This window comes from Nuphar pumila, chromosome 10, assembly GCF_984573655.1.
Source record: "Nuphar pumila chromosome 10, dmNupPumi1.hap1.1, whole genome shotgun sequence".
Taxonomy (NCBI): Eukaryota; Viridiplantae; Streptophyta; class Magnoliopsida; order Nymphaeales; family Nymphaeaceae; genus Nuphar; species Nuphar pumila.
In genome coordinates, this window is record NC_143258.1 from 1,339,978 (window position 1) to 1,353,194 (window position 13,217).

The 13,217-nt window shown below is 38.3% G+C and overlaps 1 protein-coding gene across 2 annotated transcripts; it reads left to right on the forward strand.

The window, feature by feature from the left end:
* The first annotated feature begins 4,843 nt into the window (after window positions 1–4,843).
* LOC149823183 (ATP-dependent zinc metalloprotease FTSH 7, chloroplastic-like) lies at window positions 4,844–13,008 on the forward strand. 2 transcript variants are annotated; one of them, XM_090018703.1, is made up of 13 exons: window positions 4,844–5,981; window positions 7,096–7,161; window positions 7,252–7,386; window positions 7,688–7,753; window positions 7,865–8,050; window positions 8,132–8,218; window positions 8,308–8,421; window positions 8,517–8,641; window positions 8,739–8,847; window positions 9,495–9,620; window positions 9,807–10,127; window positions 10,209–10,332; window positions 12,242–13,008. In XM_090018703.1, the coding sequence occupies exons 1-13, from the start codon at window positions 5,082–5,084 to the stop codon at window positions 12,367–12,369; spliced, it is 2,487 nt and encodes an 828-aa protein (XP_089874829.1). In that variant the 5' UTR covers window positions 4,844–5,081; the 3' UTR covers window positions 12,370–13,008. The 2 variants fall into 2 exon arrangements, with proteins under 2 accessions (XP_089874829.1, XP_089874830.1); XM_090018704.1 differs by having other exon boundaries at window positions 4,845–5,981; window positions 7,255–7,386.
* Window positions 13,009–13,217: the final 209 nt, after the last annotated feature.

The window sequence follows — 13,217 nt, forward strand, 5'->3', positions numbered from 1 at the left end:
GGTCGTCGCTAATACACATTTTTCTTGTAGTGTCTCTCTCTCTAAAAGTTTCTCTCTCATCTTTATGATTCATGTGAGGTCAGGCCTTCCTAAGCTGGTCGGTCTCACCTTCTGAAGAGCCCGAAGCACTCTAGTACTCAGACGAGTGCGGTCTTGTTTTCTCAGAATCCCGGTTGGCATTTCTTCGATGTGGATAGTGTGTCTACGCTCAAATACATGTGGGACACCCTTCTAATCTTCCTCAGACCTTTTAGTACATCCTAGACCCTGATCCCAGCTTTGGCCAAACCCCTGCTTACTTTTTGGATCTCCAAATTCGAAACTGTAGCCTATCGATAGCTCATCCTACTCCATTGGACAGTTCCAAACTGCCAACAACCTCTCTCATGGATCAGCCCTTAACCCACGTCCTAAGATACTAACACCCAAGCCAAGAAGCTTTGCTAAATTTGGGTGACAACCCTTAGACCTGAACTCCCTAAAATGACTTTACCAATTAGGAAACCCTATGCAATTTTGACTGTTTGGCTTCACCAACCTTCTCCAAGCCATACCTGATATCTTAAACCTTTGAAATGTGTATCAAACCCCTACACACATCCCAATACATACTTAACCCCCTTTAGACCATACCCTACTTAGTTATGGACTGGTATCCTTTCTTGAACCTCTCATCAAGCTAAATATCAATGTCATAAAAACACTTTTTATAAAGTTTTTTATTTATTATTCACACACACATAATTTTGATTTTGCTAGAAAATTTGATTTTTGTTCAAAATAGCTCAAGATATTCCATTAATGATAATTCATTGAGATCTAGATTTGTGACTATATATATATATATATATATATATATATATATATATATAGAGAGAGAGAGAGAGAGAGAGAGAGAGAGAAGGGTAGGTGTTCCATGTTTTTTGTGCCTACCGAGCTTGGATAGGGGGTTTCAGGTTTTAAAAAAAAAATCTGACCACAGATGTGTTCTGCATGATCAATTTACATGGAAATCACATTTGAATCGTGTTTTTTTGAGGAAAAAATATTTTTTTAAGCATTGAATATTTTTTAAAATTGTACACCATTGATTTTTAAATCTTATAAAAACCTAACTTGGGGATATAAGATTTGGTATACAGGAATAAATAGGAATAGGAATGGAGTAGGGATTGCTATGAGTCGTCAGTTTATAGATAATGTAGTTGAGGTCCGTAGGAAGGGTGATAGAATTTTACTTATTAAATTAGTATTAGGTACGGATATTATTAATATTATTAGTGTTTATGCACCTCAAGTAGGTTTAGATGATTCCATTAAGCATCAATTTTGGGAAGATTTAGATGGAGTAGTACAAGAGACATCTTATGGAGAAAAGCTTTTCATCGGCGGTGACCTTAATGGACATGTAGGCATTAGTAGGGATGGATTTGAGAATATCCATGGAGGCTATGGTATAGGAGAAAGAAATGAAAGTGGAGAAAGGATTTTAGATTTTTGTTTGTCCTATGATATGATCTTAGCAAACACTTGGTTTAGGAAGAGGGAGTCTCACCTAGTAACATTTAAAAGTGGGGTTAATACGAGTCAGATAGATTTTTTCCTACTTAGAAAGAGTGATAGGGGTTGTTGCATCGATTGTAAGGTTATACCAGGAGAAAGTGTAGCTACACAACATAGAGTCTTAATTTTAGATCTTAGAATTAGACAATGCCGCAAAAGGGATAGACATAGGATAGATCCTAGAATTAAGTGGTGGGCACTGAAAGGAGCTAAACAAGGAATGTTTGTAGCGCAGGTAGTTAAGGAAGTTGATTGGTGTCTCGAGGAGGATTCAGAATCAATGTGGAATAAGATAGCGGGTGGTATGAGAAAAGTAGCTAAGGAGGTATTGGGTGAGTCTAAAGGCGGTGCACCACTAGGTAAGGATACATCATGGTGGAACGAGGATGTCAAATTAGCTATTAAGGTTAAAAGAGAGTGTTATAGAAATCTAAGTAAGAGTCGTGATAATGAGAATTTGGAGAAGTATATGATAGCAAAGAAGGAAGCTAAAAAAGTTGTTCGAAACGCGAGGGCTAAGGTATATAAGGAGGTTTATGACAAGTTGGATACCAAAGAAGGCGAGAAGGATATTTATAGGCTTGCAAAGATGAGAGATAGGAAATCGAAGGATTTGGGTATGGTTAGATGTATCAAAGATGAAACGCAAAGGGTTTTAGTCAAAGATGAGGAGATTAAGGAGAGATGGAAAGATTATTTTGATAAGCTATTTAATGATAGTCATGCTCAAGATCTTGGAGACTTCTCCATTCCTTTTCATGAGATAAATCGTGACTTCATGCGCAAGATTCAAAAGAAAGAAATTGCAGAGGCTTTGAAGAAAATGAAATCAAGAAGGGCAGTTGGCCCAGATGGTATACCTATCGAGGCTTGGAAATGCTTGGGAGAGAAAGGTTTAGAATGGTTGACAAATCTTTTTAACTTGATTTGGCGAACAAATAAGATGCCTAATGAGTGGAGGAAGAGTACTTTGGTGCCTTTATATAAGAATAAGGGTGATATACAAGATTGCACAAACTATCGTGGTATAAAACTCATGAGTCATACTATGAAACTTTGGGAGAGGGTGATTGAGTCTAGGTTGAGGAAGGTTGTCATGATATCGGAGAATCAATTTGGTTTTATGCCTGGAAGATCAACTATGGAAGCTATACATCTTCTTAGACAACTTATTGAAAGATATAGAGAGAGGAACAAAGATTTGCATATGGTTTTTATTGATTTAGAGAAGGCATACGATAGAGTACCTAGGGACGTTCTCTGGTGGACAATGATGAAGAAAGGTGTTTCTCTCAAGTACATTAGTATAATTAAAGATATGTATGAAGGAGTAGTAACCAATGTCCGCACTTGTGGAGGGGTGACAACCAATTTTCCGATAACGGTTGGGTTACATCAAGGATCTGCTTTAAGCCCTTTCCTATTTGCGATAGTGATGGATGAGCTTACGAGATCAATTCAAGAAAATGTACCGTGGTGTATGTTGTTTGCTGATGATATTGTTTTGATTGATGAGTCTAGAGCTGGGGTTAATGCTAAGTTAGAATTATGGAGACAGACATTGGAAGCTAGAGGTTTTAAGTTGAGTAAGAGTAAGACTGAATATATGGAATGTCGGTTTAGTAAGCAACGAAGTAGTGATGGGAGTGTAGTGAAGCTTGGTGAGCAAGATATACCGGTGAATGATTATTTCAAATATTTGGGATCCATCATTCAAAAGTATGGAGAAATTGATGGAGATGTAAATCATAGGATAAAGGTTGGGTGGATGAAATGGAAAAGTGCTACTGGAGTGCTGTGCGATCGTAGAATGCCATTGCGGTTGAAGGGAAAGTTTTATAGGACGACTATTAGACCCGCTTTACTATATGGTACGGAATGTTGGGCTGCCAAGAGACATCATATTCAAAAAATGAGTGTAGCTGAGATGCGGATGCTTAGATGGATGTGTGGAAATACAATAAAAGATAAGATTCGGAACGAAGAGATACGTAAGAAGGTAGGTGTTGCACCCATTGAAAATAAGATGCGAGAGAATCGTTTACGGTGGTTTGGACATATTCGGCGAAGGCCTAATGATGCTCCAGTTAGAAGGTTGGAGAAATGGGAAAATATATTAGTTAAAAGAGGTCGGGGTAGGCCTAGGAAGACTTGGATGGAGATGATAGGAAAGGATATGAATGCTTTGAACCTCACCGAGGACATGGCGTTGGATAGAAATGATTGGAGGAAAAGGATTCATGTGGAAGACCCAAAATGAATTTCTTTTTTGGTTCATATCGCTGACCCCAATTGTTTTGGGATGAAGGCGTAGTTGTTGTTGTTGTTGTTGTATAAAAACCTAACTTGGCAGACGATTCAAAAATGGATTCCCACAAAATCAAGCATGTAGATTATATGATCAGATTCTAAAAAAAATAGAAACAATCATTCCAAAACTCGATAGGCACAAAAAAACATCAAGCACCTACCTCTTACTCCCTCTCTTTATATATAGGGTTTAAGTTTGCTACATGGTTTGTATATGCAAATTATTTGGCAAATGGGGCCGAACTCCCCTGTTTGGTTTTTTTTTCTCTCATATATAATACCATGTGATCTATATGTTTTGGTTAGGGAAAACCAACTTTTGTACTGCTGAAATCTAACCTGTATACATGGTTTTTTGGTGATAAAAAAATCAAAGGCTATGAAGGCATATATTTTTTTTCTGACTCATAAAATTGTGTTTTTTAGTAAAAAAATCCAAAAGTAAATTCCTACTAAATCAAGCAATGTTGAACACACTTATGAGATTAAATTTTGTCTAAACAACTAGCACGGAGAGATTCCAACTACATTATAGGTCCAATCTTTTGTACCAAAGATAAACTCGTGTGTATATATATATATATAGAGAGAGAGAGAGAGAGATTTTAAAATTCTAAAACATTTTTAATTCACGTATTATAGGTCAAATCTTTTGTACCAAAGATAAACTCGTATATATATATATATATATATAGAGAGAGAGAGAGAGAGAGAGAGAGAGAGATTTTAAAATTCTAAAACATTTTTAATTCACGTATTACTGATTCTAATGTTTCTTATTCCCATTTCTCAACAACCATAAACCTCAAAATAACCCTCTTTTTTAAAATTCCAAAACATTTTGATTTGTGTATTCATTATTTTAGCATTTTTTTTTGCCATTTTCACACCAACCAATACCAATGGTCCAATGGCAATACCGTAGCCCTCAACGACCATTCAAAAAACATGAGGGGTTATTTTCGTCATTGCATCGCTCACAGAGTTTCCAAGTACAAACGGATAAAGCCGACGTCGAGCTCCAAACGATAAACTCCGAACCAGTCCACAGAAACGAACAAACCCGAGTCGTCTCGCTTCTTCATCTTCCTCCTTGTCTCCTATTACTATTACTACTTCTTCTTCTCCTTCCTTTTTTCTATTTGTTTCGATTTATATTTATTTAATTCGTTCATTTTTCGAAGAAAAAATCCGAGTTTCTCTGATTAATGTCGACCATCGGATCCGTGCAATCCGCGAATCCGAGCTCTTGGGCGAAGCAATTCAGGAAATTAGGGTTTTCCTCGGGTCTCATCCGGTCGAGGACCCTCCCTCCGGCGCGGAGAATCCAGATTCCGGCGAGTTTCCTGCGGAATTTCCGGTGCTTGTCCCCAGTTTCCCTTAGAGTTTCCAGGGCCGGCGACGGCTTCGACGTCTGGGGCGGGCTCCTGAAGGGCCGGAGATGGCGGGGCGGGACGAGCGCCCGGGCGAACGGCGGGCCGTGCGAGAAGGACGGCGACTCGAAATCCGCTGCCGCTGGCGAGAAGAACGACGGGAAGCTCGGGTTTAAGAAGGCACCAGCCTCCAGCGGCGGCGAGGACGGCAAGGGCGACGGCGGCGTCGAAAAGCCGGTGACTTCATCGCAGAGGGAGAAGCAGGGGCGGAGCGGGTGGTGGCGGGGAAGGAGATGGGAGTGGCGGCCGTTGATTCAAGTGCAGGAGATCGGTATCTTGCTCCTGCAGTTGGGGATCGTCATGTTCATTATGAGGTTGCTCCGTCCGGGGATCCCTCTCCCGGGGTCGGAGCCGCGGGTTCCTACGTCGTATGTGAGCGTCCCGTTCAGTGAATTCCTTAGCAGGATCAACACTAACCAGGTGCAGAAGGTGGAGGTGGACGGTGTGCATATCATGTTCCGTTTGAAGTCTGAAGTAGCAGCCCCGGAGGGAGACGTCGATAGCAGGGTGAGGGACACTGAGGCGTTGGTTAGGATGGTATCACCGACGAAGCGCATCGTGTACACGACCACTAGGCCTACTGACATCAAAACGCCGTACGACAAGATGCTGGATAACGAGGTCGAATTCGGCTCGCCGGATAAGCGATCGGGTGGATTCCTGAATTCTGCAATGGTGAGGGCTTTTGTAGTGGTTTTATATCGTTATTGATTGATAAGGTCGTGATTTTTTGGTGTTCCAAACGAAATTGCGGCTATCCTATCGGTTCCAATTGCTTAATTTAGCCTTATTTTAGTTTTATTGGCATGTTGAATTTTCTTTAGTTTTCTCGGTTTGATTGAATTCTCTTCTTTTGTTTGCTGCGCAGCTATTGTTCTTAACCTGTTCTCTGGTTAATAATGAAATGCATGATAGATAGACCCCAAAAATATTTTTTTCTGCTTTTAAAGTTTATGCCTGTTAGTCTGGATTCAATATCAGTTGTTTGGCGAATCTGCTAAACTGCTTACTGTTGGTCTGATGTTGGGAATTTCTGCCATAGCAATGCACGGTTAGATAGCATATGCCTTAAAAAACTTCATGACCAATGATAAAGGTAACACATTCTGATGTCAATGGTGAGTATTTTGTTGACAAAGTTTACAAATGCTTATATTGGGAAAACTTTTAATGGCAAATTGTAAGAGGAATTCAAATAATTGGTTAAGGGGAAAACATGGAGAAGGAAAAAGCTCAATTTTGCTGATTTTATTTTTTTCTCCAAATTATTATCTTGCCTCTTCTATTTTATTTGAATGGTTTCAAACCTTCACAGTACTATTTTATGGCGTGTGAGGTGTTGCCTTGGATCTCCTTCGTGTTGATTAAAATTGTCTTGAATGTTGCTCTCACTACAATCAACTAGCATAGAGAGTCACACAGTTGGTGGTTTGAAGTGAAGAGTCATGGTTGAAGGAACAAATTTAGTGTCTTGTAGAAATCGTTATCTCTTCCATTCATATTTCATGTTGAATTTCTTTTTGTTATTTATACAATCCCAACTTCCTGATTCCAGTTGTCCTGTGCTTCTTGGCAAGAATGCTCATGTGATAACTGGTAACTGTTCTCACATTTTTTGGTAGCTTTTATAGTTTTGGGGTGTCTTATGGAAAACCACATTCATAAACATTACCTGATGTCGATGAATAGCTTTTGAAGTTCAGGAACTATCTTTACTTGCCTTGAGTCTTAAACCTTTCACAAAAATTCATGCATTTTCTGCATTCTAAATTTTGTCTTTGCTTTGCAGATTGCTGTTTTCTATGTTGCTTTACTTGCAGGCCTCCTTCACCGTTTCCGAATGAACTTTTCTCAGGTGTTTATGGAAATCCTAATCATTTCTTTGCAATTTAAAAGGAAATTTTGCAAAATGCAGTTTTCTAATGCAGAACCTGCACTCTTTTAGCAGACAGCTGGCCAGTTAAGAAATCGTAAAGCTGGGGGTTCTGGTGGAGCAAAAGTGTCTGACCAAGGGGATGTGGTCACATTTGCAGATGTTGCTGGAGTTGATGAAGCAAAGGAGGAACTTGAGGAGATTGTGGTAGGCATGATATTATTCTATGCCTAAAATTATAATGCTGTGAAAATTCAAAATATAGTGAAAAGATAGGTGAATTGGGGGGGTTTGGTCCATAAGACTTTGGAGGGAAACTAGGTGCATGAGAAGTGTTTGTTCAGCTAAAAATCTCGCCCCTGAGTACTCCTGCATCTTTTGCAAGTTCTTTCCTTGAGTCTCTTTTTTTTCAACTTGTGAATGTGGCTTTTTTGTTCATTTATTGCTAATAATTTATGGTGTAAGGTTGACTCTGGCGGCTGAAACCAGTTTCTTAAACTGATGCCAGGAATTCTTGAGGAATCCAGATCGGTATATACGTTTAGGTGCCCGACCTCCTTGTGGGGTTCTGTTGGTGAGTGTCCTTTCATCCAAGGGAGTGGGAAAAAGGCCTAGTTCAATTTGACTCAATGCGTCTCCACAATTTTTTGGGAATTCTTTATGATATACGTAATTATCATTGCAGGTAGGCCTCCCCGGAACAGGTAAGACTTTACTGGCAAAAGCTGTAGCTGGTGAAGCTGAAGTTCCCTTTTTCAGTTGTTCTGCAAGTGAATTTGTAGAACTGTACGTTGGCATGGGTGCATCTCGTGTGAGAGATCTTTTCGCAAGAGCAAAGAAAGAGGCACCATCAATTATTTTCATAGATGAGGTAGCAACTGACTTCCAACAATTAATTTATTTTAATGGGAAATTCCCTTGTTTAGGGATTTTACTTTATATCTTTCTGCAGATTGATGCAGTGGCTAAGAGTCGCGATGGTCGATTCCGTATTGTTAGTAATGATGAGCGCGAGCAAACATTAAACCAATTGTTAACAGTGAGAATCCATTGAAACACTTCAATTTTGGAACTACATTAAACAAACAGTTGATTCCTCAAATAATGTCTTTGTGTTGATGCATTCAGGAAATGGATGGGTTTGATAGCAACTCTGCTGTTATTGTTCTTGGAGCCACAAATCGATCTGATGTCTTGGACCCTGCCCTTCGACGTCCTGGAAGATTTGACCGTGTAGTTTTGGTATTTTTTTGTAGCTTGTTCACTCATGAAATATTTTCTATGTACTTACCTCTCTGTATTGTGAACTGTTTCTTATAACATCAACTCTTGTCTAGGTGGAAACTCCTGACAAATTTGGTAGAGAGGCCATTTTAAAAGTTCATGTTAGTAAAAATGAACTTCCTTTGGGTGATGATGTGGATTTAAGTGAAATTGCTGTGGCAACCACTGGCTTCACTGGGTCTGTGGTTTATTTTGATTTTTAATTGCCGTTCGTCCTTTTGAAGGAAATATGCTTAGCAGGATTTTTAACTTTGCAAAATTTGTCCTTGTTGCAGGGCAGATCTTGCAAACTTGGTCAATGAGGCTGCCTTGTTGGCTGGGCGACTAAATAAAGTTGTTGTGGAGAAAATAGATTTCATTAAAGCTGTAGAACGTTCAATAGCTGTAAGTTATTTTTCATCAGCTGTCACACATTGCTGTTTTGTATTAACTTAGTTTATCTTTTCTTCTGCGATTTTTTTGTGATTATTATTATTTTTGGATTTTGTGCTGATTCACCCTTAATGGGATAATATACTCCAACAGGAAAAGTATTTCATAATTTTCAATTCTCCGAATTCCTAACCGGTGTCTCAGGTTAAACACGGAGGTCACATTTTCTAACATCAGTTTTGTCATTGCAATAGAAATATATTCAAACATCTATGCTGTTTTTATATCTGGATCTTTTATTTAGTGTTTATCCCTGTTCACTATCATTGGATAAAAAGTCAGAAGGTATTGATGGCTTTATAGCTAGTTGACGTTGATGATTTTGGTCATTCACCCAGTTCACGATTGAAGTTAATTGGAAAGGAGTTTAAAGTGCAAATGCAATTGAATATAAGAAACATTTCGACTTATTTGTACATCTCAAGGATGCATTCATAGAACTAGGCATGTCTCAAACATGTTATGCAGAGTTCTAGGATATGACAAACAAAATCTTCCAGACCTGAGCATTGCAATTTTGATATCTTATTGTGTATTTCACTTGAATGTAACTTTCCTTTTTTGTATAAATAGGCTCATTGTGAATTGATTTTTTAAAGGGAATAGAGAAGAAACATGCAAAATTGCAAGGAATTGAGAAAGGTGTTGTTGCAAGACATGAAGCTGGCCATGCTGTTGTGGGTACTGCTGTTGCAAATCTGCTCCCAGGACAGCCTCGTGTAGAGGTAAGCTACAAAAGAAGTACCAGTATGTTTTGATAGAAATCTGTTTTGATCATTTCTCTCTCTGACTCAGGTTCTCCAAAACCATACTGTTTTCTGTTTTCTGTTTTCATCCCCCACTCATTTATCTCGAATTTTTTATTTCAAAATCTGAGACTTTGTTTGCTTTCACTGCTTATTTGTTATCAGAAATTGAGCATATTGCCCAGATCAGGGGGGGCATTAGGTTTCACTTACACTCCTCCTAGTGAAGACCGCTACTTGCTCTTCATTGATGAGCTACGTGGTCGCTTAGTTACTCTTCTTGGAGGTCGTGCAGCAGAAGAAGTTGCTTATTCAGGTCGCGTCTCAACAGGTGCACTTGATGACATAAAACGGGCAACAGACATGGCATATAAAGCAGTAGCCGAATATGGTCTAAACCAGACAATAGGTCCAGTTTCACTGACAACGTTATCTGGTGGTGGTCTTGATGATGCTGGAGGAGCTGCTCCTTGGACAAGGGATCAGGTTCAATTGCTACTGCATCCTGTTTATGCATTATCCGGGCATTCAATCTGACAAGGCTAATCTAGAGGTTGAACTTTGCAGGGACATCTTGTAGATCTTGTTCAAAAAGAAGTGAAAGCACTTTTGCAATCTGCACTGGAGGTTGCACTCTCTGTTGTGCGTGCTAATCCTACTGTTGTGGAGGGGCTTGGTGCCCAACTTGAAGGTAAAAAAAAAGTTGTTTTAAAATTCATTTTTCCATACTTTTGAAGCAATTGTTTAATGAATTCAAGTCTTGATGCTTAAGCTGCTCATTTGAGGCCTAATTGGAAGGTAAAAAAAACGGCTTTTTAATTGAATTTTTAATATACTTTTGTAGCAATTCTTTGATCAATGTTGATGCTTAAGCTGCTCATCTTGGATGCCGTTCAAGTTCTGCCTTTTCCATTAATCTTCCAGTGATGAAACAAAACATCTTCCAGAAAGCAGATTTATAACCTATACCATGCACACACTTCATAGCAGTTGTTCCTGGACATCATGCTACAGGTCCCAAGTCCATATGGTTTATGCAGTTATGCTTAACTGAAGCAGTGTGATTCCCACAATGTTTTGGTGCCTCAGTGGCAAACTGGCTTAGCTACATTTATCAGCTCTAAAACCCAAACCTCTTATAGGTGTGTGCTATACATAAGATCAAAGCCAAACTTTTCATGGCTCAAGTGCTTTCTAAATTCTATGTTTTCATCTATCAGTCTTGGCTATATCTCGGCAAGGCAATTTCTCGAGACAATATAAGTTGTCTATTTACTTTAACATAATTGCAAACACGTTAGACAGACCATTTTTCATGAAAAGAAATATCAGCATTTCATTTTTGGTGGGAGAGGGTGCAATAGGCAATATCTTTCTAATCCATACCGATTTATAATATTTCATGACAAAGCAGCTTGGGCCAATAAGAGCCTTCTCTAGGTGATCTTACACATTGTGCCCACAATTTGAAGGCTTCTCTTTGCCAGAGATGCTACAGACACCATGTGTAAAATCTTCATGTGTGGATTCTCTTGCCTCCATCTTTTAATCATCTCTTCAGCTTTACTGTATAGTCCAATTAGAAGTTCATTTTTAATCAAAGCATCACTGAAAATCTTGGTCTTATTCTTTGTAGTGGTGGAACCTCCATCCTTTTTCACTGTTAGTGCTAAATATTTCTTCCATTGTTAGAGTCTGCTTTAGCCTCCTTTCCTGGTATTAACATTTTAATATATTGCCAAATACTGTACCATGCTACTGTTTTTGGAGCATTCTTTTCTCATTTTTTGTTAATCAAGTGGCAAGATTTGCTACCTGTTTTATTTAATTGTTGTACAGTATCTGACATGTTATTGCTTAGTCTGTTTTGCTCTGGATTAACCTCCTGACGCATCCCCTTGATTTTGTGAATTTATGTGTATGAGTGCATGAGTATACATGGATACGGCCATGTTTCCAGCTTTATATATTAAATATTTCTTCCATTGTTAGAGTCTGCTTTAGCCTCCTTTCCTGGTATTTACATTTTAATATCTTGCCAAATACTGTGTACCATGTTACTGTTTTAGAAGAATTCTTTTCTCATTTTTGTTAATCAAGTGCCAAGATTTTCTACCTGTTATTTTATTTAATTGTTGTACAGTATCTGACATGTTATTGCTTAGTATATTTTGGTCTGGATCAACCTCCTGACGCATCCCATTCATTTTGTGAATTTATGTGTATGAGTGCATGAGTAGACATGGATACGACCATGTTTCCAGCTTTATATGTTAACACTTGAATATATTTCAAAGCTTTTTAGCGATGGCCACACTGTCACATGACTCACATGCTTAGAAGGCTCTTATTATGATTGTCAATGGGTTAATATATCTGCTTTGTGAAATTGATATAACATTTAATTGATTTAGTTGAAGCTCTGTCTCTATCACAACATTGATATTTATCTGTTTATGGAATGGTTCCTGCAATGGTTAACTGCTGGATTGTTTATTTTAACAAAGAGTTATTATGAGCTAAATATAATGAAAGTATGTGTATGACTTTGAGTTCAGCGTTGTCACATTCTAATCTTATGATATTTCTGTTGTAAGCAGAAAATGAAAAGGTGGAAGGTGAAGAACTAGAACAGTGGTTAAAGTTGGTTGTTTCCCCTGCAGAATTGGCATTGTTCGTAAAAGGCAGCAATCAGAATCTTCTTCCTCTACCTACCGACTCTGGATAACAGTAGTAGCATGATTTTATGATCTGCACTTTGTTTCACCGATCCAGCGCTCCAGCCTTCCATTAAACTTTTGTTACTAGAGGCAGTACTATGACTAGCAAACTATCGTGCCCTAACTTCCAAGTGCCATTTCTCAAGATCAGGTCACTGCTGTTTGTCAAGCCACAGACAGTAATAAATCGACTGCTTTCATTGGTCTTTTTGAAGTATCATGTTGCGGCTACATAAACTTTGTCTACTCTTGGCTAATTGATATTAAAAAAAATGCCTCGAGTCAAAATTAATCAGTGATAAAAAACTAGCAGAGATGTGCTCAAAGTTGCATTGAATCATCAAGATAGGGCTGTGAAGTGGGTTACTGAGTAGGAAGACCGATCACTCGATGCATTTCTGTACATTAAATGAAATAATTGTATTAGTAGCTGTGGATTGTAAATTTGGTTATTATGTATATTCTTTCATGTCCATGGCAAGTCTGATATCAAGTTCCAGTACATGGCTTTGAGTCTCATGTTACCAGAAGTTATGTGAAGAATGTGTATGTACAGCATACAACTTGTATTGAAGTTAACATTATGAACTTCTGGATTCTGCTGATGGGATGATCATAATTTTCAGTTTCTATAATTTCTTTTATTGACATGAAGAAATCTTTTTACATAAAAACAAGGTTTTTTTTTGTTAGGCAAGAAACAAAGCTTGTTTAATGAGCAATGGAATATTCTTATTTCACGCAATAAAATGAATTGCACGAAGCTATTATTATTGCTCTTAGTATCCATTTTTGTGAATAGGGATGGCATCATATGTTTGGTTGTCAGAAACTAAATCGGATGGCTATTTTGATA